The sequence below is a fragment of the Cheilinus undulatus genome, linkage group 13 (genome assembly GCF_018320785.1).
Source record: "Cheilinus undulatus linkage group 13, ASM1832078v1, whole genome shotgun sequence".
NCBI classification, from domain to species: Eukaryota; Metazoa; Chordata; class Actinopteri; order Labriformes; family Labridae; genus Cheilinus; species Cheilinus undulatus.
The window spans coordinates 33,310,302-33,335,762 of NC_054877.1; the positions used below are offsets into that span (position 1 = coordinate 33,310,302).

At 39.1% G+C, this 25,461-nt stretch overlaps 2 protein-coding genes across 2 annotated transcripts; one reads left to right on the forward strand and one right to left on the reverse strand.

The window, feature by feature from the left end:
- Positions 1–5,780: 5,780 nt before the first annotated feature.
- On the forward strand, positions 5,781–7,600 carry LOC121520463 (transcription factor HES-1-like). The gene is made up of 4 exons (XM_041803925.1): positions 5,781–6,039; positions 6,128–6,223; positions 6,312–6,399; positions 6,965–7,600. The coding sequence occupies exons 1-4, from the start codon at positions 5,932–5,934 to the stop codon at positions 7,402–7,404; spliced, it is 732 nt and encodes a 243-aa protein (XP_041659859.1). The 5' UTR covers positions 5,781–5,931; the 3' UTR covers positions 7,405–7,600.
- An 11,957-nt stretch (positions 7,601–19,557) lies between these two features.
- zgc:153913 (carboxypeptidase N subunit 2) lies at positions 19,558–24,839 on the reverse strand. The gene is made up of 2 exons (XM_041802619.1): positions 24,706–24,839; positions 19,558–24,574 (listed from the first exon to the last, which is right to left on the reverse strand). The coding sequence occupies exon 2, from the start codon at positions 24,566–24,568 to the stop codon at positions 23,000–23,002; it is 1,569 nt and encodes a 522-aa protein (XP_041658553.1). The 5' UTR covers positions 24,569–24,574; positions 24,706–24,839; the 3' UTR covers positions 19,558–22,999.
- Between the last annotated feature and the right edge of the window lie 622 nt (positions 24,840–25,461).

Here is a 25,461-nt window from a genome sequence, read left to right on the forward strand (position 1 = left end):
GAGGGAAGAAGGGGGGGGAGCTGGGGGTTGCAATGGGAGGACCCCCCTTCCCTCTTTAAGGGGGGATTCAAAGGGAGAAGGAGGGACAGAGAGTGAGCAGAGTGCTGGATGAGATGTTTAAGTCATCCCACAGTCTGCCCGGCCTGAGATGTTTTCATACAAACAGTTGAAAGGAAACATTCACAGTATTTGATGAAGAGGATGGTCATTTCTCTGCCCACATGGAGGCAGTGAAGGAGGAGGCCAGGGGCCACAGCTTTAACACCAGTTGAAGATGCAGGATGGAGGCTCACCTGCACTGACTACACCTCAGCTGGTGCAGCGACACACTTCTGATTTTACCAAGTCTTTTAAGAAACCTGTCAAACTAGTCCAGAATACAAAGGTTAACCTGAGCCACGGAGTTAAACAGAATCCAACATTTAAGGCCTTAGCTCATAAATGATTATTAGTTTTATAATTATGAAAGTCCCAGAGTGTGTCAGTGGCACCTTTAGGGCACTGACGAAAAGAGAAACCTATAAAGACTGGGCCGACGAAATGTTCCTCCAGTGATCTTAATCATACAAAAGCCTTTATAAATACATAGCAGTCTACTCAAATCCTTCTTGTAGTGTTTTATTAATACATTACCTATAAAAAGTATTCACCCCTTTGGTTGTTTTTCCCGTTTATTGATGTAATTGAAATCAATCATGGACAATACAATTTTACTTTAAAAATTGCAAAGACATCTTAAATGTCACAGTGAAAACATATTTCTGCAAAGTAAATTAAATTAAATATAACGTAAAATAAGTGACTGCATAAATCTTCACCCGCTTCAAGTCAGAATTTAGTAAATGCACCTTCGGCTGAAATCACAGAGCTGAGTCTGTGTTGGTAGGCCTAAATCAGGCTCGCACACCTGGACACAACAAATTTACTCCATTCTTTTTTGCAAAACTGCTCAAGCTCTTTCAGGTTGCATGGGGATCAGGGCTGCAGCCCTTTTCAAACGCAGCTAGAAGTTCTCTTCTGAATTGAGGTCTGGGCTGTATTTTGACTCAGCCTTTCCAGAACATTTATGTCAAAATAGACCAAACTACAGTTCCCCCAGGAACTACTTAAGACTGAATAAGATTGACCTCCAGGATTTTCATATATTTTCAATTTACCCTATACCTTTACAAGCTTTCCAGGGCTGGCTGCTGAGAAGCATCCCCACATTATGATGCTGCCACCACCATGATGGGTAGTGTTTGGTGTCCAACAAACATAGCATCTTGTCTGATGGCCAAAAAGCACCATTTTTGTCTCATCAGACCAAACATGCCTTTTGACAAACTGTAGTCAAGATTTAATGAGTTTTCTTCAACAGTTGCTTTCTCTGTGCCACTCTACCATAAAGCTTTGACTGGTGAAGAACCCAAGCAACAGTTGTTGTATGCAGAGTCTCTCCCATCTCAGTGGCTGAAGCTTCTAACTCCTTCAGAGTAGTCATAGGTGTCTTGGTGGTCTCACTATTCTTCTTCTTGCACGGCCAGTTTGTTAGGATAGTCTGATCCAGGCAGATTTTAAAATGTGCCAAATTAAATCCACACATGTAAATCTGATATGTAATGGGTTTTTTTTATTAGTACCTCAGTAACACGTCCACAGTACCACGACAGTCTGGCTGCAGACGCTGTACATCTCAAAGTGGAGATTCTATAATTTGCAGATACAGCAAATTTCCAGCTTTGTTTTTTTTTTTAAAGTTCAGCTTTATACTTAAAAATGTCTGATAGTTTCATTCATAAAATAACTTCATTTGCAAAAGAGAATTTGGGACTTATTTTACCTTACATATGTTTAATTAACATTACTTTGTAGAAATTTGTTTTTACTTTGACACTGAAGGGTTTTTTTGTCAAAAAAGCCAAATTATATTGACCATGATTGATCTATGAAATAAATAAAATGGTATAAAAAATCCAAGGGGGTGAATACTTTTAAAAGGCACTGTAAGTCTTAATAATGTTGAAATTTTGTTGTTTTTTTAACAGTTAACTTTTTCGTAACACTCTAGCTTAGCTTCGCATGTCATCTTTTTTTTCTTTACAGATAAGATGACTCAATCTGTTCATTTAATTTACTTGAAAGCCTCTTACGTCTAATATATTCAAACAGAAGGCATCTTTCCATGCCAAGCTCTCACTGAATCTATATTTCTAAACATGTGCGGTCAATAAACCAAACCAAAGAGGGATAACTGATATCCTCCTGCTCTGTTCTCCTGGTTATCAGCCTCTTGCTGGACCTTGATAGCTTTCTAACCTGACCCTCCCATCTCAGGGTTCCCACACTGATACAGATCAGAGCCGTCAATAAACCTCACGTTGACATCGCTGTCTGTGCAATAAAGGGCTGTTTGTGTCGGAAGAGGCTCACTGAAAACACAACTGATGGGATGTTATTTATTGTTGGGCAGCTCTCATCTGCACTGAGCAGATTCTGGCTGTTTTAACTGAGCTTCTTGTTAAAAAATCCAGATAGAGAATTCACTGATCCCTGGGGAACAGTTGATTATAGGCTAAAGTGGAACGTATCTATGAGTTTGTACACTTGAGGGGGAAAAGTAATTAATTGTAAAAAGAATTTAAGCCACATAGCCTATTTGACGTTCCATTATATCCATCTTATTGTTTTCCTAAAGGAAATGTTGACAATGCCTTAATCTTTGATTGTAATGTGTGCTAGTTAGTTTGCTTAAATCTAGTTTGACTAGAGATTTCCTTTAACTTAAAGCTCAGGAGCTTCTTTTATCGTAGACAAAGTTGTATATTTGTCTTTTTGCTTATTTTATTGTTTACATTGTTTTTTCAAACGGTGGTTAAAAGTCGAACACATCACTTTGAATCTTTCCTGTTGATGCTCTCGCATTGTTCAGTAACTTTGTCTGACGCCTACCATGCAGCAGCAGCTTCATGCACTGAAACATAATCACATAAAGAAGGTCACCTTAATGGTGATGGTCTGATTTGCTTGTTATGTTGGCTATAAAAAGGCATCAGCTTTGATATCAGTTTCATGACGGGGTACACACTCCTAACAGGAGCTTTAATCTTATGCTGGCTTAGGTTAAAGAGCCAGCGGTGCTTGAAGTTGTCTCGCTCATCAGAGAGAAGAAGCAGAGGATGCACAAAGTGACCTGCTTCTGGGGTCATTTCACCTCTGAGGGTTAAGGAGTTTTAAGGAGAGTGTTTGAAGTCTATCAGGGAGGATAGAAACCTGTGCCAGACAGAGACGTCTGTAAGATAATTTATGTCAACTAAACAGACCAGACCACATGATGTTTTACGTCTAAATTAAAGCCACAGCCAACAATGATGATCATTATGACTTAAAAGTTAGATTGTGCTTTAAAACAGCAAAATAAAAAGCTGAAACTCTTACCGGTACTATTTAATCGGGTTTAATTAGGTCAGACTTAAGTAAAAACATGCACCTTGAGCTCTACATAACGTTGGATAAATAGGGGTAATAAAACATCACCAGTTGTGTAAAAAATAAAAAATAAATAAATAAAGCATACCCACTTTCTTGTTAGAAGTTTTGGTTGCTCTTCCTCGCCTCTTTAGTGAAACTTGATAAAGCCTTTTCTCGTCATAATCCTCAGCTGTAAAATGTTTTGGATGTACATTTACTCTAGAAAAAAGAAGATAAGAGAAATCATTATTAAAAGATTAACCAGGTGTCACTGAGTGTGGGATTTTCTTTTTCCTTTGTACTTGATCTTTTTAATAATCATCTTCAAACTTCAAATTCATGCTATTTTAGAATAATTTAACAGTTTAATGGTGCCATGGTAAGACAGGAAAACATAATAGCTCGCAGACTTCCACTAATAACAAAATCACTGTGCAGCATTATTTGTGGATTTATTTAAAGCATCTGGCGCAGTTGACCACTCATTTACAGAAACGCAGCCAATCGGGTTTTGATCACAATAGTTGGAAATGGTGTCAGTTATCTCTAGTCCTCTTTTCTCCAGATTACAAAGGGAGTTGTCCAAGGGTCCATTCTCTGACATATCCTATCTACCATAAATGACATTACTTCTTTGATACACGATTTCCATCTTTATGCAGATGACACAGTCCCGTACTTTGTAAAAATCCAACTTTACTAATGTTGTGAACAAATTTCGAAGTACTGGGGGCACTTTTGATAACATCACTAGTTGATACACCACATATTGAGTTTCTTAATTCATGCAAGGAGTATACCAAGTGGACATGTAGATTTAAGTTGACCCAACATTTTCTGGGGGCTCAACTTGGCTGATCTCCACTGATTGGCTAAGAAAAATCATTCTTGTTCTATTGTATTACAGGGAGTTCGGGGAGTCAACAAAGCCTAGGGACCATATATGGTTTCTTGCCCCACAAAGGGTTGGGGAAAAATTATATTTACTTAAAATCAAAACTAATATTTTTGGTAAAATTAAAACAGATTGAGATTTTCTCCTTATTAAAGCCAATGAATCAAGTCAGTTATGAAAAATAACTTTTTATTATTTTTAAATTTTTATTAAACATATGCAGTCGCATAAAAGATTTCTGATAAATGTTGTGCTTATGTCAGCTAATGAGGGCCTTTTATTGCAAATAAAAATGTTCTTTTATAGGTCTTCAGGGTGCTAAATAACTCGTTGTCTCCAGCTGTGTGATGAGAGGAGTGTCAGAATTCATGTCAGTGAGTGGACAGCTGAGTGTGTCACAGATTTTCTTCTTCACTGGACATCAGGCCTGGAGTGTGTCAGAGGATGAGGTGTCCAACTCTGTAGCTCTTAATGCGGCAGATAAAAGGCCAGGCGTGTGTGTTCATGAGCATGTGGAAAACAGAGAAACAGAAGAGCTTCTGCATGCATAGCAGTAAGTGGTATAATTCATCTTAGAACCTTAAATGTTTAGACTTTCTTTATAATCAGTAAAATCATAAAGGTCTACAACTACTTTGACATGCCAAAAGTGTATAAAAAAGAAATACATGTTGTCTATGGTCAACTTTTAGTCATCAGTTTTAGTCAAGATTTATGTTTGCAAAACACACAACTTTTAAATAATCTATAAATAGCCTCATTTTATAACACAGAAGTAGGAGAGATAATTTCCCAAATGATGTGAAAATATTTTTAAAATCCTTATAAAGGGGCGGCATAATATGTACACCACTGATTACATACATGGACAAGCGTGTAACAAAAAATTGGCAATATTAAACACTTTTAAGAACACTGAAGCAATAACAAATATGTAGGATACTTAAATGCTATATAAAAATAATCGAATCGTTATTTTTATGGCAGTCATGGGTTAAATTCACCCAAAAAACTCTTGAATCCAACATCACAAACGTTTATGCTAGCTGTTGGCGTAATTTATTTGACTTTTCAGCTCAACAGTTGGATATAAACGGGTTAAATGTACCAGGATAGGTGAAACATTTGCTACTATAAAGACTTTAACACACTGAGCAGGTTTTTTTTTAAACTAAACATACCGGCAACGTCGAAGTAGAACCTCTTTTTCTTCATAAATTCAAACTTAGTGTTAACTTTTCGTCGTAAAACCCTCTATCACCATCGTGACAGTTAGCCAATGGCAGCGCCTGGCCGCACGAGCCCGCCGCCTCCCCGGCCCCGTGTCCCGCGCGCTCATTGGACAGAGAGAAAAACACGCACACGAGCCGCTCGCGTGCAGGCTCGAGCTCTATAAATACAACGCGAGGCGCTGGAAACAGGAGCAGAGTGTGTGTCAGCTTGTCGATAAGGCAGAAGTCACCGCAGACGTTTGTCTTCAGTAACCTGCAACGTGGTCTGCGAGGAGAAGGCGCCACTCACCGAGCTGGACTGGCTGCTAAAAAGCTGTTGTTCAAGTTTTTGTTGGAGTTTTTAAACCTTTGAAAATGCCGGCCGGGACTTTAGAAAGAACTTCTCCATCCTCTGTGGCTGCTACACCTGCGAGAGGAGACAACACACCTGAGAAACCCCGCACTCTATCAGAGAACAGAAAGGTATGTGGGAAATATGATCCTTTTCTATTGTATTAGCTAATTTTAAGCTATTGAAAACATACATTTTACCTACTTTTTGTACTTTTAGTCCTCTAAACCAATCATGGAGAAGAGGAGACGTGCACGCATCAATGAGAGTTTAGGGCAACTAAAGACCCTCATCATGGATGCTCTTAAGAAAGATGTGAGTAGCCTATATGGTTCTATATCTCAAGGAAACATTAATTTAGCAACCAAATAGGTTATTAAATCAGCTGTTTTTGTTTGTTTAGAGCTCCAGACACTCCAAACTGGAGAAGGCGGACATCTTGGAGATGACTGTAAAGCACCTTAGGAACCTGCAGCGACTCCAGATGACTGGTAAGTAATTGAATTTTCTCTGTTAGGAATGTTCATTTATGAGCAGTGGCTCTTGGGTGCTTAACTTCTGATTGTAAACATGTTCCCACGGTCTCCAGGATTTATTACACTACCACAGCTGGGCTGCTTCCCTTTGGGAATTGATTTCAAAAGGCATGAAAGAAACAGATTTTAACTCGTGTTTATAATTTTAAAGCTCCTGAGAGGAATTTTTTTTTTAGTTATGAAACGGGCTGATATTACCAACCATGTCTCTTTATGACTTGCAAAAGCAGAGGGGAAAATCAGAATAAACATTTTTTTTTCTTTATGGTAGATTTTAATGCCTGAAACCATTACAGCAGAGTAGGTGTAAAAAAATGATGAATTGAAACAGCCTTTAAAAATGATCTGCTTCAGAATTTTTAATGGGTTATACATCTGACTGTTAAAGAATGAAGGACAAGACTGATACAAGAAAAACAACTTACAATTACAACACAAGTCTTTACTGGAGCTTTCTATGTATCTATCTATCTATCTATCTATCTATCTAAATTTATATTTGTGTTTTTGTCTTCTGCAGCTGCTGTAAATACAGATCCGTCCATCCTGGGCAAATACAGAGCCGGCTTCAGCGAGTGTGTAGGCGAGGTCACCCGTTTCCTGTCCACATGTGAAGGGGTGAATACAGAGGTGAGGACGCGCCTCCTCAGTCACCTGGCAGCCTGCGTCACCCAGATCAACGCTGTGAACTTCTACACACCTCACCCAGGCTCACTAGGGCTGGGACAGAGCGGCGGCACACAGGTCCATCAGATGCCCTGCAAAAGCAGCTCAGCGTTGCACGCCTCTTCTGAGGCCATGAAAATGTACGGAGGATTCCAGGTTGTGCCAACGCCAGACGGACAGTTTGCTTTTCTTGTTCCCAGCGCAGCTCTGGTGCCACTGAGTGCTCAGAGCAGCCAGCACATGTCACCTGTTGCACCCGCAGTCACCTCAGACTCAGTATGGAGACCGTGGTAACTGATTTGCTATAAAAGGACTCTATCACAAGTCTTAAACACATTTTGTACATTTTGTGAATGTTTTTAAAACCTACTTGAGTGGGATGTTTACACACGTTTGTATTTTTATACAGTATGGTCATGCATAGATATTTGTGGCCTCCTTACTTGCTTTGATTTGCCTCTGGAGGTGAGAAACTCCTTCAGAAACTCTCGAAAAGCACTGATTTTTTTTAGAATAATAAAATGCTTTTATGATGTTTACAGTATTCTTCTTGCAGTTGTTTCTTTGTCCTTTTTCTTACTGAATACCATCTAAAAGTCACGCTGATGCTCAATACAGGGATGACTGCACACAATCAATTAAGTTGACATCCCTGGAGTTTAAGCTGCATGAAATTAGTGATAAACTTAATGCTTAGTAGTGACAGTGACCTGCTTTCTGTCTGTAAATTACACATCTCTAATGATATAAGAATCTGGCAGGTTAACTTGTAGAGATGCACTGAGATGCAGGCACATGTGTGCCATCCTGCAAGGAGGAAATCTTTCTGGGATGCAGTCTTATGGAGGGGCCCATGGAGATGAAGAAGAATGGTCCACCCCAAATTCAAGCAATGATATTTTACTTTTGACCTAACTACTAAAATGTGAGTGAACGAAATAAAATACCAGAATACACATTTATTTCAAGTTTCTTCAGTAATATAGCCTGTCTGAAATATACACCCCGTTTTATAATTGTAACAGCCTTTTCATTGTAATTTGTTGGGCCTTAAATGTTTGACTATGCAATGACATTTCAGGTCCTGCACAAAAGTTAAGAGGGCAGAAAATAAAGCACAAGAAAAAGAGGAAGCAAGTTAGGGAATTTTTAACCTGCTAACAAACTCCAAAAGCTGATCAGGTCCAAGCCAAGGAAGCAAATATTCTTCAAAGACAGGCACTAGTGTGACTGATCCTGTGCACATGAGTTTATGTTATTAAATCACGTCTGAAGAGGGTCCTTACTGGGTCTTTCAGGGGCACTGCCATTTATGTAGTCAGGCCTGCTTCCTGTTAGATAGGATAAGATCCTTAACCCTGCAGTGTGACTCAAGATGACCAGGATAAAGCCTTTGTCGTACTTGCACTCTTGACAATTCTAGAATATTTCAGGCAGGCTGCCCCTGAAATCTAGGGGTGGAAGAAACTAATTTTACTTACTCAAATTACTGTAATTGAGGAGTATTTTAAGGTACTTGCTCTTTTTGAGTACAATTTCAAATCAGTACTTTTACTTCTACTTAATTAAGTTTTAACCAGTATAATGGGACTGTTACTTGAGTACAATTTTTCTTTTTCTCCTTATGTTGTCTACAAAAGTAGCACATATCCAGACCACATCACATCCTTAAGCAGCTGTTGTACGCATCAAAAACTGACTCCCAAAGTGTAATTTTAACTCCATTCTGTGTGAAATGGTCTTTGATCAGCACAGTGATCCCTGATGGGGCTCTTTCAGTCGTGTTTGCAGTAGATTGCTGTTGTTTTTTTTTGATGTAAGACACATTTGCACCATGAGTGAAGTTATCCACCAAGTTAGACTTCCCACCTTTGACTTCAGGTGTTCTGGAAGTACACAGAATGTGTATTCTTGTTTATATTTTAAGATTTATTTTGGGCTTTTGAGCCTTTATTTGATAGAGGAGGAGAAGTGGATAGAGTTGGAAACAGGGATTAGAGACATGCAGGAAAGCGCCACAGACTGGATTCCAACCTGTGCCACCTGTGTACATGGTACGCCCCTTAAATCACTAGACAATCTACGCCCAAGAGTGCGTATTCTTTATCAGTATCCATTGTCTTGCTATGAGGTTGCTCTGATTTTTTCTTACCAGAAGAGACCTGCCTTGCCACAGATTTTTAAGATTAACTGCAGCTCTGTCTTATTGTAAAATATGTGATAAGGAATTCTATGTCTTCATTGCTCTGTACTGTACTGTACTGTACTCTTCAGTACTGAGTACTAAACTTAAAAATGAGATACTTTTTACCTTTTACTTGAGTAGATAAATAGACCAGTACTTTTACTGTGGTGTGTGCTTGAAAACACACTCCCCCGACAAACCAGCCTTGATAAAAGATGCAGCAGGTTTTCACATACGAACACAACCTTTAACACAGTAGTCTGTAAAACTGATTTAAAATGACCCGATGATATAAGCGTGTTTGCACAATAGCTCCTCAGCAGCAGTTCTGCAGAGCAGGCCAAATCTTTGTCCACTTAGCGGACAGTTGAAGCGCTGACAGTCCCAGCGTGTGTCCTGAGCGTGGTGCTCACACAGCGGGGCACAAGCAGAGTGTGACCAGAGGTCACAGGTGCCCCTCATTCACGCCCAAAAGACAGCAAGCTCCAGCAGCATGTTGCCCTGAAGCTGGCAGTCCATCAACAGAACCTGGCAGCCCATCACCAGAGGACAGGGGCCTCCCTTTGACAGCATCACTCAGTGGCACCTCCAAACCCATACACTCATGAAATGGCATGACCATTTTGTTTCTCCTGATTTAATATTCATGGAATTTAAGGGATTAGCTCAAGACGGAAATAAGTGAGAAGTAACCATGTTGTTTCTCAAAGCAAAGCAATACTTTTGCACAATTTTTCATACTCGTGAGTATATATTGTTGAAAAAGGGCTTACATTTCCAGATATTAGTGTACATTCAAAAACAAATGTGAAGAACTTCAAACTTATGTTAAATTTGGTAGCCTCTTTTGACAAAGCAGTTTTAATATTTTTGCTTGTGTTGGCAATTTTGAAACCCACCATGTCACCTTTTTACGGTCTTATTTATGATGCATCTGAAATGCTACTTACAGAACATTTAAGTTTGCATTTCACGATAGAAATAAATTTAAATTTGAATCAGATCATCTCTTCGTCACTTTAAAACTTATTACAACTCCTTACTTTGTTGAAATGATACAGTCAATTAAGTTTACATCTGTGTTTTGGCACAGCGAAGAGAAGACTGGCGTTAAGGAGGACTTAAAGACAAAAATACAACCCCCCTCTATCAGAGCATCCTTTGGAAGACCCTCTGAAACAGAAAAACAAAGACGGGCCCCTCAGAGGCTCAATGGCTCCTCTCCATCTTCATAAAGGGCCTTCCTCTTGTTTATCCGGAGAGAGTTTTAATGGCAAGGAGAGGGGAGGGGGGTGACCATGCTGTCACTTTCACCATGCTAAAGAAGGCTTATTGTTGCCCACTCCCAAAGGTCCTGCTCCTAAAGGCTTTTTGAGAACTGCTCAGACCAGACTGCTCTCTTTAGATAAGTGCTGACAGGTCATTTTTATCGATACCCTTATATTCTGAAGAACCTGGAGTGGTTTTGATGGGAAGCTTGAACACATGGCTGCTATTTCAGAGGAAACCTGTGTTGTGCACGGCTGTTTGCCTTAATTTACCCAAACCCAGAGGCTAAAGTCCTTGACGCACTGGTCTCCAGATTGATTCCTGCTCTCGGCACTGTTTTCCACCACTCTGCCCATGTTTCCTGTCCTATTGAATTAAAGGAAAAAGCCCCCTAAAAATAATGATAATAATTTTAAAATAGATGACTGTTTATCACATCGTAGCCAGTTTGGTCTGGTGTAATGCTCAGGATCAGCTGTTTGGGTCTGCAGGGTAGCTAGTTTCATGTTTTGGAAAAAATATTAACTATCAAATATCAACTCAAACCAATAAAAAACGAAAACCCTCAAAGTAAAACTAGCAGTACATTTCCTATTGCTTTAGTGTGTATGACTCTAAATTGGCACTGAGTGCCGCTGAAGAGTTGCCACTCAGTGTGTCTCAAATCGAATACTTCTGTTGAAATAGGCTACTGCGTTACACTACACCTAAATTCAGCATAGAGTACTCAATCACAGTGGGTTAGTATTCTCCTGAAATCCGCGCTTCTGTACAAAGTGACTTGGGTGACAACGGTTTAACAGCCTCTGTTTTCTTCTTCTACTTATTCTTAAACAGTAAGTTTTAGATAGACATTAGGCTATTTTTCCTCACTATTTGATTCATGCAACTTTTATTTTGTGTTAACATTATTCTCTTGAAGAAAATGAACTTATTTTGCTTTAAATGCCTTTTCTTGATTGAAATTTGCCACCACTGCTAATAACACATTAACTAGCTATAAGCTAGATGCTAATATTAGCTACCAGGTAATCTTGCTAACAGTACCATATATGCTATGTCTCCAATATGGCTTTCATTGAGGGTGCTGAGTGTCAATCGTCTACACTCAGTTCTTGTTGTTAGAATTGGTTTTAATACCAATAAATAAGGCCAGAAAGAGTAATGAGAGCTAGATTGAATGCTAATAACAACAACTGTTAGCTTTATTAGCTTGTGTCTTCTCAAAAGCCCTGATTTACCATCAAATTTTCATCGACTTCTATTCACTGTAATAAATTGAGGGGCTGTAAAAACAAAATTAAAACGATATCTAAGCTGAAATGTGGATGTGTTTTAACAAGTTGGCTATTTGTAACATTGTTCTCACCCTATTATTCTAAGATGCTTTTGAGTAAGCTAGTTTGATCAGATATGCAACCGGTCAGATAAAAATGCCAGAGTACAACAAAACAGTGTAGCAGCAGACCACTCTGCTTTGACCTTTACCTCTACCACACCTGTCAGGAAATTGGTTAAGCCTTACACCTCAGGTAAGAGATAGGGTAAAGGTTATGGTAGGGTGGATTAGGAATGGCCTGAATGATGGTAAAACTTTCAGTTTTTTTATTACAAACTTTAACCTGCAATTTCCGCAGTGTCTGTGCCATTATCCGCCGGCGAATCATACTGTGGAGCAAATTGCTTCCTCCCTAGTCAGCCATAGCATTTCCACTGCCAGTGCTCTAGTCTGGCACTGGCGTACCCTGAATTGCGCTTCACTGGCGTTACACTGCAGGCCTATTTTCAGCTGCTGCCAAACCGCGTCAGTTTAAAGCTCCAAACAGGAAGTCTCAAGCGTAGAATATCCGGTTCTTTCAAAATGCAACACAATGCACAAACTCTTGATCGTAAATCATCACCATATCAATATAAATCTCATCCTACAGCGAGAGTTGTCAGTGAGTCAGCTACAACGGCACCAATGATCAGGAAAAGTTCAATTTGAAAACATTTAGCCAAATAATTTTACATAAAGCCACACATCCTTTAAGCAAATACGAACCTATTAACCTCCAAATGTACTTACCCAATGGCGGAAGCAATAATACCATGGATGATGAATTAACCCCAAAAAGTAAACTAGTCCACTGTTGACATAATATTCCTGCGTGAACTTGTAGTTCTCCTGTGATCTTTGCCCTCTGATCAGGGCTGAATGCCGTGGCGCAGCGCCCTAGACACACTTCCAGTGGGCGAGGTGCTGAATAGTGTTGTAGAACTTGAGAATAGTCTTGAGACCAGTCTCAGGACCACATTTAGAATGTCTTGGTCTTGTCTCAGACTCAAGAGCATTTTTAGTCAGTCTTGTCTCAGTCTCGGACTGGCTGGACCCAGGATTTTCCATCAAGACCGATCGAGACCAGCACTGGTCTGCTATTCTTCAACTTCATTAATGTGATAATAAGGAGAAACACTTGCTAAAACAACAAATAGCTACACCTGCAACTGGACTGACATCAGTCCATCGTATTTCTTGTCAGAAATACCTCTGAACACTTACTTTGGGCTTCCCTCGCCTGACAAATCTAGATAAACATCTCATTTTCAGATATTAAAAATAATTCTGGACTTGTCAGTGGCCTTTAATAGTAGGATTTATTTTTGTACAAGTTAGTCGAACAAATTTGTTAGGATTTGAGATTTTTGCATGTTGTGCTGTAAAAGAGTTGCAGACACCTTGTTTTTTGTCAAACTTGTTAAAAAGTAAACTAAAATTAAAGAGTGAATGCTCTTCAACTGTTCCACATGTCATGGTTTTTTAAATAGACTTTTATGGTCTTGGTCTTGTTTCGGTCTCGGTCTTGACTCGGTATTGAGCCCCAAAAATGTTGGTCTTGTCTTGGTCTTGGTGCAGTCTGGTCTCGGGCAAGTCTTGGTCTTGGATAGTGTTGTCGTCAGTACAACACTAGTGCTGAACATTGACCATTATATCACAAATGATTGAGTACGTTCAGAATCTTTAAAATGCTAACGAAGCTTTTATTACAAAGTTGCTCACTGGCTATCAGTACCTTTAAACAAGCCCCCATATTCCCTGTTAGGAAGCAGTAAAATGACAATTTGTCGGATTCTCTCGATTTATATGCCTTGCAACCTTGCATCACAGCAGCTTAACAATTTTATTGTATTTTTAGCTTCCTATCCTCAGCAGACGTCAGGGGAAAATGGCTGCTGTGTGTATATGGCCGATCGTAAACATCATCAGGGTGGGGTTCCCCCTTGACTGTGCGCCATGATTGATGCCCTCCCCTCACGGACACATTGACAACACCAACAGGTTCCCCACTTGGTACTCCCCACTCCCACCGGAAACTTCCGCTGTCTTGGCCTCTGTGAGTGAGTTGGTGTAGTATTGTTCAGATGGTTGTTATGGTGCTTGATGGGGGTTGAAGTAGCCTGTGGTGGTTCACATCAAGGCTAATGAATAGATTATACACTCATATCAATAGTGAATGGACAATGCTCTTTGTGCCGTCACTCCAATTCATCCCTTTTTGATTTAGCTGCTTGTTTTTTTAGGAAAACTCAACAACATGCTGGTGGAAGTGCAGCTTGTGGGAACATATCTGGCATCAGTGTGACACGATAACAGTGAAAGTAGGAAATTTATTACATAGCACCAACACAGAAGGGGCATAGAGCGACCATTAAAGCCAAGTAACTCTGGTTGTGCATCACAAGTAATCCCGTCTTCAAAGGAGATGTTGTGTTGAATGTTGAAGGGGGCTTGTTTTCTCTGTGTTTGTGGTTCTTGGCCATATGCTCATGAAGGTTTAAGAAACAGCTTATAAAAATACACTTCCGAACAGAGGTCCTTTTAAAGATAAACCAATGTTTTTGGCCTGGTAGCATTAACAGATGTGCTGTGGGGTAACAGCTGAGGAACGCTGAGTATTTTTTCTGAGCACCTTTTATTTAGAACAGGTCTGTACTCTTTTTAATATTAACATTGACTGAATTCCTGCAAACTCTCATGGCTCTTGCTTGTTAGTAGAGATGACTCCTCTTCACTCAGTCAGCAGCAAACTAGATAAGGGTCCGCAGCTACAGCAGAGGCGATGTTTTACACTTTGCTCTTTTGGTAACACAGCTTACTATTTGTAAAGAGCTTATCTGTATTACATACTTATATATGAGCTGTTATATAACATATAACACCATACAATTTATTGTTTGATTCTTAGATGTGGATGGTGGTTTGCACATTTTATATTGTGTTATGTGTCGCACATTTGGCAAGCTTACCTGGCTTATCCCGACCTTACACGTTTACATTGAGCTGCAATCTTGTACAAACAAAATAAATGTGCACATAAGGCTTCTAAAGTTTTTTTTAGTGGAACTTTATCGCCAACTTAGCTCTCGTTATTATCCATCTTTCTGTCTTGATGATCACCTTGACTGTCTTGGGTCAGACGGATTAACCAATGACAAGGTACCCAGGAATGAATGTAACAGCCCAACCTTGACAAAGTTTCTTCCCTGAATGAAAGAAAGTCTGGGGAAAAAAAACCCATATCACTCACGCCCTCAACATGTATAGTGGTGCCACACATAGTTGAAAAAGCAGCTGGGAGCCATGGATTGATAGAACTCCTGGTTATGGCAATAAACAGCAGCATGCTTCCATCAGCTCTCAAGACCATGCTATTACTAACCTCATCATTAGATGCTTAATGCAATAGGCAAATTTGCATGAAAATTGGTGTTTCGCCCCCCAAAATATCTGGTCAGCATGTCTCTGCGTCAGTGCGTATGTGCAATGATTGACCTTCAACACAATATGGGGAACATTAAAGCTGTGCCTTTTGACTTATTTACAAAGTTTTAGTGCATGCACTTTATTGTTGCACTTTAACAAAGCACACCACCTACTACGACAGACCAAAAAAAGCAAGTAAACTGTGATTTTTAACTTTGTGTGACACATCACCACAGTGTTATTTTGTTTTAATTGCTTTAAAGAGAGCTTACTTTTATCAGGGATTGTGCAGCAGGTGCATCACCACATCCAGGTGTGCCAAATCTGTCCTGGGGGCAAAATTTTTTTCCAGCTGCTTTCTTTCTCAATTATGAAGAAAAAACAGACTCATGTTTCGTGTGTTTAAGAGCGATTACTATGTTGGTGGAGCCTAAAATTCAAAGCAGGTAGCCTGGGTCATATCTTATTAAATATAAGTATAAAGGCTTCAAAATAAGTCTGTGAATGATTTTTATTAATGAAGAAATAGATCAAATAAATACTGCCTTTGTTGTTGCTCTAAAATTGTTTTCCCAAAAAAGACAGTTTAGTTGAAAATCAGATTTTTAGTTGAATATTATTATCTAACAACATTTCACAGTGAGGCCATGGCATGTTTAATAAGAGTGTAATTAATCCATGAGAGAAGACTTTTGCAATAAGCAAACAATTTTAAGATAGTTTTGGGATGATGATTTTTAAAATGAATGACTTAAAGAGTCAGGCTGAAAGCTGCATCTCTTACTGTTTTCATGGCAAACACCAGCCTCAGACTAAATCTGTTTAAAACTTGCAATCTTGTACACAAAGGCTTTTGTGACACTTTTTTTAGTGGACTTTAAAAACAAGCAAACCAAGATTGTTCTCTAAATCACTATAAGCTCTAGGCTTAATGATACTTAGCTCCTCGAAATGTTGCGTGGATAATGCTGCTCAGGGTTTCTTTACTCAGCCTTAAAATGTGAAGTGCATTCATGCATCATCTTCTTGTGTATTTCCATTGTACAACAATGGCCTCTTCAGAATTTACTTCTGCTGTTGGATGTTGGAGTGTTGAAGGTTTTTTTTGTTGTCTTGAAGCAACCAACAAACTGCTCCAACTCCTCAAAACACAATAAAGAGCTGCATACATGCATAATAACACCAGAGCATCTCAAGAGCTGAGAACAAAACATGTATAGCCGTATATGAGAGCGGGGTCTGCACCACCATATCTCCTGATTCATCCTCCATAATTGCAATGGGACGATAAGGAGCTTATAGCCTCTTGTTTCCCTACAACAGGGACGAGACAAGACAAAAGGCAGAGTACCAGAATGCTGAAAGATTACCAATCTGCTGACATCTCAGCATCCACTTAACATCACATCAGGTCAGCTGTTCTTAATTTGGTCATATAGCCTCCAGCCGGGGGTTTGGGTGCACTGAAGGGTAAAATATTGACCCTTGTTTGTAAGCAAGGCTCACATTTTGAGTGTGCAAAATGGCCCATTTGTGTTTTTGAGATGTTTAGGTCATTGTGTCATGGAGGATGTGTATCGCCCCTCACAGGCTGAAAAAGAGGATCTAATATTCACCTGCCCACATAATAGCAAATGGTGTTGGTTAGCATTTAACGACTGACTGAACACAAGTGACACTGATATGAAGAAAACTCTAATTAACAAGGCAAAAGAAATTTGTTAAATGATTTACATCCACAGAATGAGAAATATGCCCTAGTAATAATTTCAGGATGATATAATTGCCAGTAAAGTGGATAAAAACAACAACAAACATATTTACATTGTCAGATCAAAAAGTCTCCTCTTGAATTCGCGCCCCCGGCACCCAGTCCCAGATGACCTCTACCCTTTGTCCCAAGGACTCTGCTCTACCCTCGCCTCCCCCCTCCTCACCGGCCTCTCTAAACTCTGTGGGAAACCCCCCAGTGCTTTGTGTTGTTTAGGACATTTGTGTCTCACCAGATCATGTCTGCACCCCTCTGCTTCTCTCCTCTCCTTTCAGAGGAGCTGCTGTGAGGAGCATGGTGTCTGCTGCTTTCTGCCTGTTAAGTAGGATGGAGAGATGGAAGATCTGACCGTGGGGGTGAAGAGCTGCTTTTCATTGCATCTCTGGTTATCTCTCAGACCCTGCTGCTGTTAACTTGTCAGGCAATGACAGTGATTGGCAGTGATGGATGCTGGCAGGTGATTTGACATCAAAGATGTTTCTACTGACCTCTGGAACTGCATCACAAACACAGGGTCAGCTTACACAGTCTGCATAGAGAAGAAGAGTGGTAACCTCTGGTGTTAAAAAATGAAGCCTATGTGGAAGTGCAGAAAACTGCAGTTCCACGAATGTCCACCTGGGGATGGCTGCATAAGTTGAATTGAAACGTCCATTCAAACATAACATGACCTTTCTTTTAGACTGTTACTGTGAGATGCTGCATCCGCCAGAATGGAAATACATGCTAAAATTTTCAGAATAAAATTGGATTAAACTTTGGATAAGATTAGTGTAATGGTTAGGATAAGATTTAAGATACCAAAAGTTAAAAGTCAAAAACTTGACCTGCAAAACATAATTACAAAATGTTTAATAAAGCCGAATAAAAAGTCTGCTTACAGGACAAAAGTGTGTCCTCCATGAAAACACTCTATCATAGCAGACTTAGCATATGAAGCTCCATTAGCTGTGTAAGCTAAAAGAGCTAGATAGCAGAGCTTCATAAACAACAAAGCTAAAGCTCACAAAGCTTATGGATATCTATACTAATGGAGCTATTAAGCTAACATTAGCTATGCTAGCTATGTGGCTACATTTGTTACATTGCTTATATAGCTATATATGCTTCATCTACAATTGCTTAAGCTCACATTGCTAAAGCTATCGTTGCTACATTGGCTTGTCCATTAGTAACGTTAACTACCTAGCTAGCATAGCTATTTTAGCTTAACAAAGCTAAAGCAAGTCCCAGTTCCTCTAAAATGTATAAAACAACTGTCTCACCCCAGTGAGCAGATAGGACAGCTAGCTGGCTAATGAAACAATGAGTACTCCCTATTGTTGGCTGCAGTTAACTTGCTTGTCTAAGCCGTAATTGGCTTGGGGCTCTACTTTTGAAACATGTATTACTGCTGCAGGCAAAACACCAAATACTTGATGGGGCAGGAGTCCAGTTAACCAATCAAATTTTAGATAAGCAGGAGTCATCTTCCAGGTGGCCAATGAAAAACAAGATGGGCGGACCTTTCTCCCAGAAACTGACAACATAGGCAAAAAGTCTAATTTGTGGAAAGTGATCAGCTGTATGTGTGTACTAAGTAATGTTGCAGAAATAGAATGAGATGATTACAAATGTTATATAATGTAACTGTTTAAAGCATTTACTATATGAAGAGGAATGAGGCAAAGTTATTGTTAAATCACAGGTTTTACTGTAATGTTGTATTGATGATTAAAAATAATGTTAGCGCTTGTTTTTCTTGGATGAAACTATTTTTCTCCCCAAAATGATGTACAGATTTTTTTGGCATTAAAAAAATTGCATTTTGATTTCTTCAACTCTGATATGACTGCTGATTCATATTTGACCTCTTAACACACCCATTGACAACATGATTCCCAATATATCCTTTAAAATTTGAGAAAAATTCAGGCTAAAGTAGTTCCTTTTTTTTTTTTTTTTTACCACAAATGTACAGAACTGCATTAGACCTCACACGAGTTTAAGAAAAACAGAATTACAAAACAAAGCATGCAATGAAAAACAAGATATAATTTAATCAGTTTAAATCCTGGGATGTGATAATTTGTTCTAGTAGGATGTTTACATGACTTAATTATTTATGTAAACCTCAGGACCCTGACTAATCAAAGATTCACCTTTAACGACTTCCATGTGTCTTGTTTCTCACAATTAAAGTTCAATTTTTCCTCTCAGTTCTGTTCAAGGGAGGATTACCTCCAACTTAAGGCCATCCCTCCAAACTGTGGAAGTAAGATGGCCACTATTTTTTGTCATGTGAATTGTGATGTCATTCAGCTTGGACAGAGGACCCAATCGACCCCCTGACCTTAGACCCTTATTAACCCTGGGAGAGAGTGCTGTATTCAAGGTGTAGCCATCTGTGTGCCTTGCTGTGTCGAGGTTTCCCTCCTCCCTCACTCTTTATCATCCCTCCTAGTGTTAAGGGGCAGTGGAGTGATCAGAGCAGGACAGGATGGTCTCCATCAACTTTTTAAACCCCTGGATGACAGGATGACTCACATTTAAAATGCTCAGTAACTCATAAATATGTTGTCAAATGTATTTTTATTCTTTGCTGTTAAAATTGTTACAATAAATATGACTTTATTATTCTTTAAAATATACAATCTTTACTGTAATACTTTTGTATTACATACAAAAATGATAATTATATCATCACTCAACAGCACTTTTAATAGAAATAAAATTTTAATTTGGCCCACCTTGACCAGCTTTAAATTCACTGTTATACCAAAATAAATAAGGTTACTACTGACATAGCAGAGCTGTTTTACATTTGTGGCCAAATAGAAATAGAATAAAATAGATTGATTACATAGCTGTTACAATGTCTTAGTGCAAGTTAGCTAATAAACACAGCCAGCATTTGAGAAGTCTTTATTCCCTCTGGGTTGATCAGCAACTTAAAAAAAGAAGATCCAAAAAGACATTTGGCCGTGAAAAAAACCAAACATTTTAATGGAATGTTGAAGGACGACAGCAGACAACACTTCACCCCTGTCTCACTGATATTTCATTACAGGCTAGCCTAGAAGTTCAACATGAATGGCTAAATTATGGCCTAATGTTAAATAGATAAATGCAGCGTGATGCTGGCTAAGAGTAAAGTTAGCCGGTTACCGTAATATAATCTGTTTAGCAAAATAATAGTAATGTCAGCTAGCTCCCAGTAGCCTAAAGTTGCTTTACCTTGTTCACTGTAACACCATAATAAGTAAAAATCCAACAGAATACCAGACATTTCTATTAGAGCTCAAGTGTAATGTTAGCTACTTGTTACCTAGCTAAGTGATGCAAACTGACCGTACTGCACGTTACTTTTACTTTGCTGACCTCCAGTTAATTCAGCTTGACAAGCTGGCCTACCAGTTTAACCTACCAGCTAATGCCCAGCTAAGATTTGAGGCAGAATAGTTGTATTTTTCATTAGGGCAAGGCAATAGTAATGGTAATAGCAATGCAGATGATAGCTAGCTTCTTTAACAGTAATGTTAAAGAAATGCTAGCTAGCTTGCTGTAAAGTTAGCTAGTTAACTTTTAAATAAGTTCTCAGTGTGTCTCAAATCTCACACAATGTTAGTATACAGTAATACAGTGGTTACCAACATTTTCTCCATCGAGCCCCCCCTTCACATATCTAAGAAGAGCTCTGGCCTCCCACGACCCAAAAGAAAAAAGTGACCTATTGCATTCAAAAATACACATCAATTTGAATTGTTTCAACATTTAAAGCCAGCAAAATAGCCAAAACACAAGTATTACCAAAAGATTTTTGTATGAACCATTTATGTGTTTTATTAGGATTTTAGATAGTTTGAGTGAGCCCAATATTTATGACCTCAGAGCAGAAAGACCCTTAGTCCCCCCTGAAAGCTCTGGTGCCCCCCCAAGAGGGTCTCGGACCCCCAGGTTGGGAACTTGGGCAGTAAAGGCAGTAATGCACTTAAATGCAATAATGACTTACTTATGGCAGGTTAGTATTTTCCCAAATTGCAAGTAACATTGGTTTAGCAGCCTCTGTTTTCATCAACTTATTTTCTAAAAGCAGACGCCTGACAGACGTTACACAATTATGATCAAAATTTAATGGCTGTTTTCACTCATTATCAAGATCATGTAACTTATTTTATGTTAACATTTTTCGCTCCAATTAAATTAACTTATTTTGCCTTGAATGCCTTTTTCTTGATTGAAATGTATTGCCGTTTCTAATAACGCTTCAGCTCACTAGCTAGCTAGCAGATGCTAACGTTAGGTAGCACACCTGCATGCTGTGTACAACATTGGCTACGCCACAAATGTGGCGCTCATTAAGGGTGTGAAGTATCTATTGTTCTTGGACTTGTTTGTGTGCACCAGTATACTGCATGTAAGTTTACTTCTCAGAGGGGAAAAAATGCACTTGTAAGTACTCAAATAATTTAGTATTTAGTACAGAAGTATGTGATTTGGGACACAGTGACAAAGTTAGCTGTTTGCATGTGGTCACTAGTTTAATCAGATATTTGAACTTAAAAGGATATGGTCTAATATGTATGGATTCAATATCCTGTTGAGGTGTGTGAATATCTATACGTAGTCTTTTATGTTGCGACTGTTACTTTATTGAAGGATCTGAATTTTGATAAGAGCAGTCAAACTGTAAAGAGTGGTGCAGGAATGAGTCCTTAAATGCCAAAGCAAGCTAGCATTTTAGCACGTCTGGTTCCTTCATCTGACAGTCTTTTGGATTTTTGACTGAGCCTTCAGTTAAATGCCTGAAATAAGGTCTGTGGTGATTACAAGCTCAAGAGATTTTAACATTTTTTTCTACAAATTAAAATATATCTGTAAAGTGCCCCACTTTTGAATCTTGTATCTTTTCGCGTCTGCATGACACCCCGGGTGTTGACGCTAACTTTAGTCGACTGTGTTGTAGTTCAATAAAACGGGACATTAGCTTTTTATTTTCATTGATTATATTTATGAACCAAATATGATGCATATGTTATTCATTTATCAAGATTATCTTTATGACCAAAACATAAGTTTCATAAACTTTTAATGGACACAGTTTTTGTTTTCAACAATAATCCAGAAACCCATAGAAAAATCCCATAGACTCGCCGCCAAGGGAACCCTTAACTTCCAGGATTTGCCAACAAAATCTCGTCATCACTGCACCACTCCAGTTTTTCAGCTCTCCACAGTGACTATGCCCCTAACTCACTGGTCATTGGATTTGGGCTCATAATAGTAACTGCTAAGATGTGCTTTTTTAAAATATATACAGTATTTTAAGCTTTTAATACACTAAAGACTGAATTTTTTAGCCTTATATTTTGATGGAATGTTTTCATCCAGAAAGGGACAGGTCAGCAACATTTGGACAAAGTTCCCATATGGATTGCTCTTATTAGTTGAACACAACTTCCTTCAAAAAATTCCTGTCTAAAAGATGTAGTCTTCATATTCAAACATGCAGGCAGCGAGTCCAAAATGACTTTAAACAATACAACACACCTGCAAAATGATTTTCAATCATTCCTTCATTTTTCTGCCCTTTTCGTCTGAATGTTTGTCCTATTTCACACCAACAGATTGTTTATCTAGGTGCTGGAAGAGAGTGAAATACATAAATAAGAGAATCAATGATATCAATTGGAATTGCAACCTATAACCTAAGCAAATGAGATGTCGCTAAGCCCGTCTAAGCAATAATAGCGGATCGTACTTTAAACTTTACAGGAAATGGGTTCATGCACTTTTCTTATCATCCAGCATGTGAGCCAGTTATCAGCTGGACTTAGAGGTTTGTTTGCAGTATTGACTTTGACAGAAGAAATAATGTGACCATTTGAAAGAGCAAATGCATGAGTTCTTATTTGCAACAAACACAAATTAATGCAAAAAACTACTCAAGTAGACTCTCAGTTACTGTCTCATTGTCACATTTCAAGGGTCCAGACTTATTTGTTAAGACATGTTCTGTTAATCTGCCGTCATCCTCCTCAAACTGAACTTTCACCGTCATTGGAGAGGATTTATTCACCCTACATTTGATGGTCACACTGTCATTAGAAGCCTGTAGGCTGCAGCCTCTGAGATCAGGCACCCCTTCTTTGGACACCTGACACACCAGCTGGTCCTCGTTGATAGAGGCAACTGTCTGTCTTTGCAGAAAATTGGGACTGTCACAGAGGACCCGGTCCAGCATCTCTATGTCCAAGGCGTTCTTCAGCACCCAGTCATGCAGATAAAACATGTGGCAGTCACATTTCCAGGGGTTTCCATGCAGTCTTACGGTGCACTGCATGACAAAAGGGTCTAACAGGCCCGGTGGGACAGTTTCAAGTCTGTTGTCGGACAGGTAGAGCTGCTGCATAAACAGCTGGCTCTCGAAAAGGTTTGCCTCCAATCTGCTTAGGTTGTTCTTGTTCAGGTGAATTGTCTTGATTGAAAATAGTTCTTGGAAGATTGTTCCAGGCAGCGAGCTGAGGTGGTTTTCAGACAGGTCCAGATTCTCCAGCATTGTGGTGTTATTGAAAATGTCCTCAGGAAGGTTGGAGAGCTGGTTAGAGGACAAGATAAGGTCAGTGAGTGATGTAAAACTGCTCAGAGAGGACACTTGAGCCAGTCTGTTGCCCTTAAGGTTCAGCTCTTTCAAGTTTGATGCCTTGAAGCCAAAAACGTTGTCACTGAAGCTAGTGAGAAGGTTTCCTCGAAGGTTCAACACCTCTAGTTTAGTCAAAGCAAAGAAGATACCATCAGCCAGCTCTGATATTTTATTCCCTTCCATGTGAAGTTCTACCAGCTGGGAAAAATTGTTAAATATGTTGGATGTTAGATTGCTGATGAGGTTGTAGTTTGTTTTCAGGGTCTCCAGCTTTCCAAGACCAGCAAGGGATTCCCATTTTACTTCTGTTAGCTTATTTAGTGACAGATCCAGGACACGCAGATTGTTGAGCTTCAGGAAAAGAAATTCAGGCAGATCTGATAGGTTGTTTCCTTTCATTTGCAGAGTTTCAAGCTGCTTAAGAGGGTCAAATATGCCAGGAAGCATCATCTTAAACTGGTTGTAGTTAAGAAACAGTTTGATCAAGTTCCCTTGGTTTGAAAAAGTCCCCAGAAATAAATGTTCCAGCAGATGGTTTCCACTGATCTCCAACTCCTGCAGCTGTGTCAGCTGTGAGAAAGCCTCAGAGTGAATACTTCTCAGGACATTATTCATCAGGATAAGTTTGGTGAGCTGGGGGCTGTTCTCAAAAGCATTGGGGATTAGGTAGCTTACGCTTGATGTCATGAGAATAAAGTCAGTGACCTGCCTAGATAGGTTTCTGGGTAGAGATGAGATCCATGTTTCAGCACACAGAACTTGGACGGGAGTGAAGCACTGGCATCTGTATGGACAAGACTGAAGCTGTGTGTTTCCTCTTTGGCAGAGAAGCAGCAGAAAAAGAGCCAGACCAAACTCTTTACCCATGTTTCACTGTTAAAATACAACGATTGTATGAGTAAAGAGAAAATCACATTGAGTTATGGGTGCCATCTTTTCAGCCGGAAAATAATTTTTAACATTCAAAATGTATTCTTATTTTAAAAGAATGAAATCAAACATACCTGATTGTAACAGAGATCCTGCAGCATTGAAACAGATTTCCTTGTGGATCTTGAAGCCAGCTGACACAAAGTGCAAACAACAACACGAATGAATGAGGCAACACAAAAAAACCTTTGACCAGCTGGGGTTTCATTCACTTCTAACAAAATAAGTGAAAACCATGCAAACAGTAAATAAGCCCACTCAGCACTATGTAGATAAACTTTTTGCAATACTAAACACATTAGAAAAAAGAGCAGATTTCTACATCTCTTTTATATAATGCAAAGTTGAATTGAGTCCAAGTTGAGTAACTATTTACCAAAGAAAACAAATAGAACCCTGAAAGAGTACTCATGGAAGTAGGAGATCAGACTTTACAGTCACTGAGTTTATGTTTTATTGAAAAGTACCTCTTAAATAATATATATTCACACTGACTTATTCAGTTTGGTTGATACATTTTAGCACAGAAGGCTTTAGAGACATATATTACCCTTTAGTATCAGACCTAAAGCCGAAAGAGCTGCAGAATAAACACAAAGAAACTTTTGGATCTAAAAACAGTCAGACAACCCTTTAGTGAGAGAATTTAAGGTTGAAGCTCTATGTTGACTTATTTTTACAGAACTTATAAAAACTACTCACCCTCTTGGATGTTTTTGTTCTTTTTATTGATTTTCTAAATCAATAAAAGGATTTAACTGAACCAGAGCCTTGGGAATTTATCATATCCACCCTGTGCCTTATACTTTTCAATAACCTTTTCTCTGAGT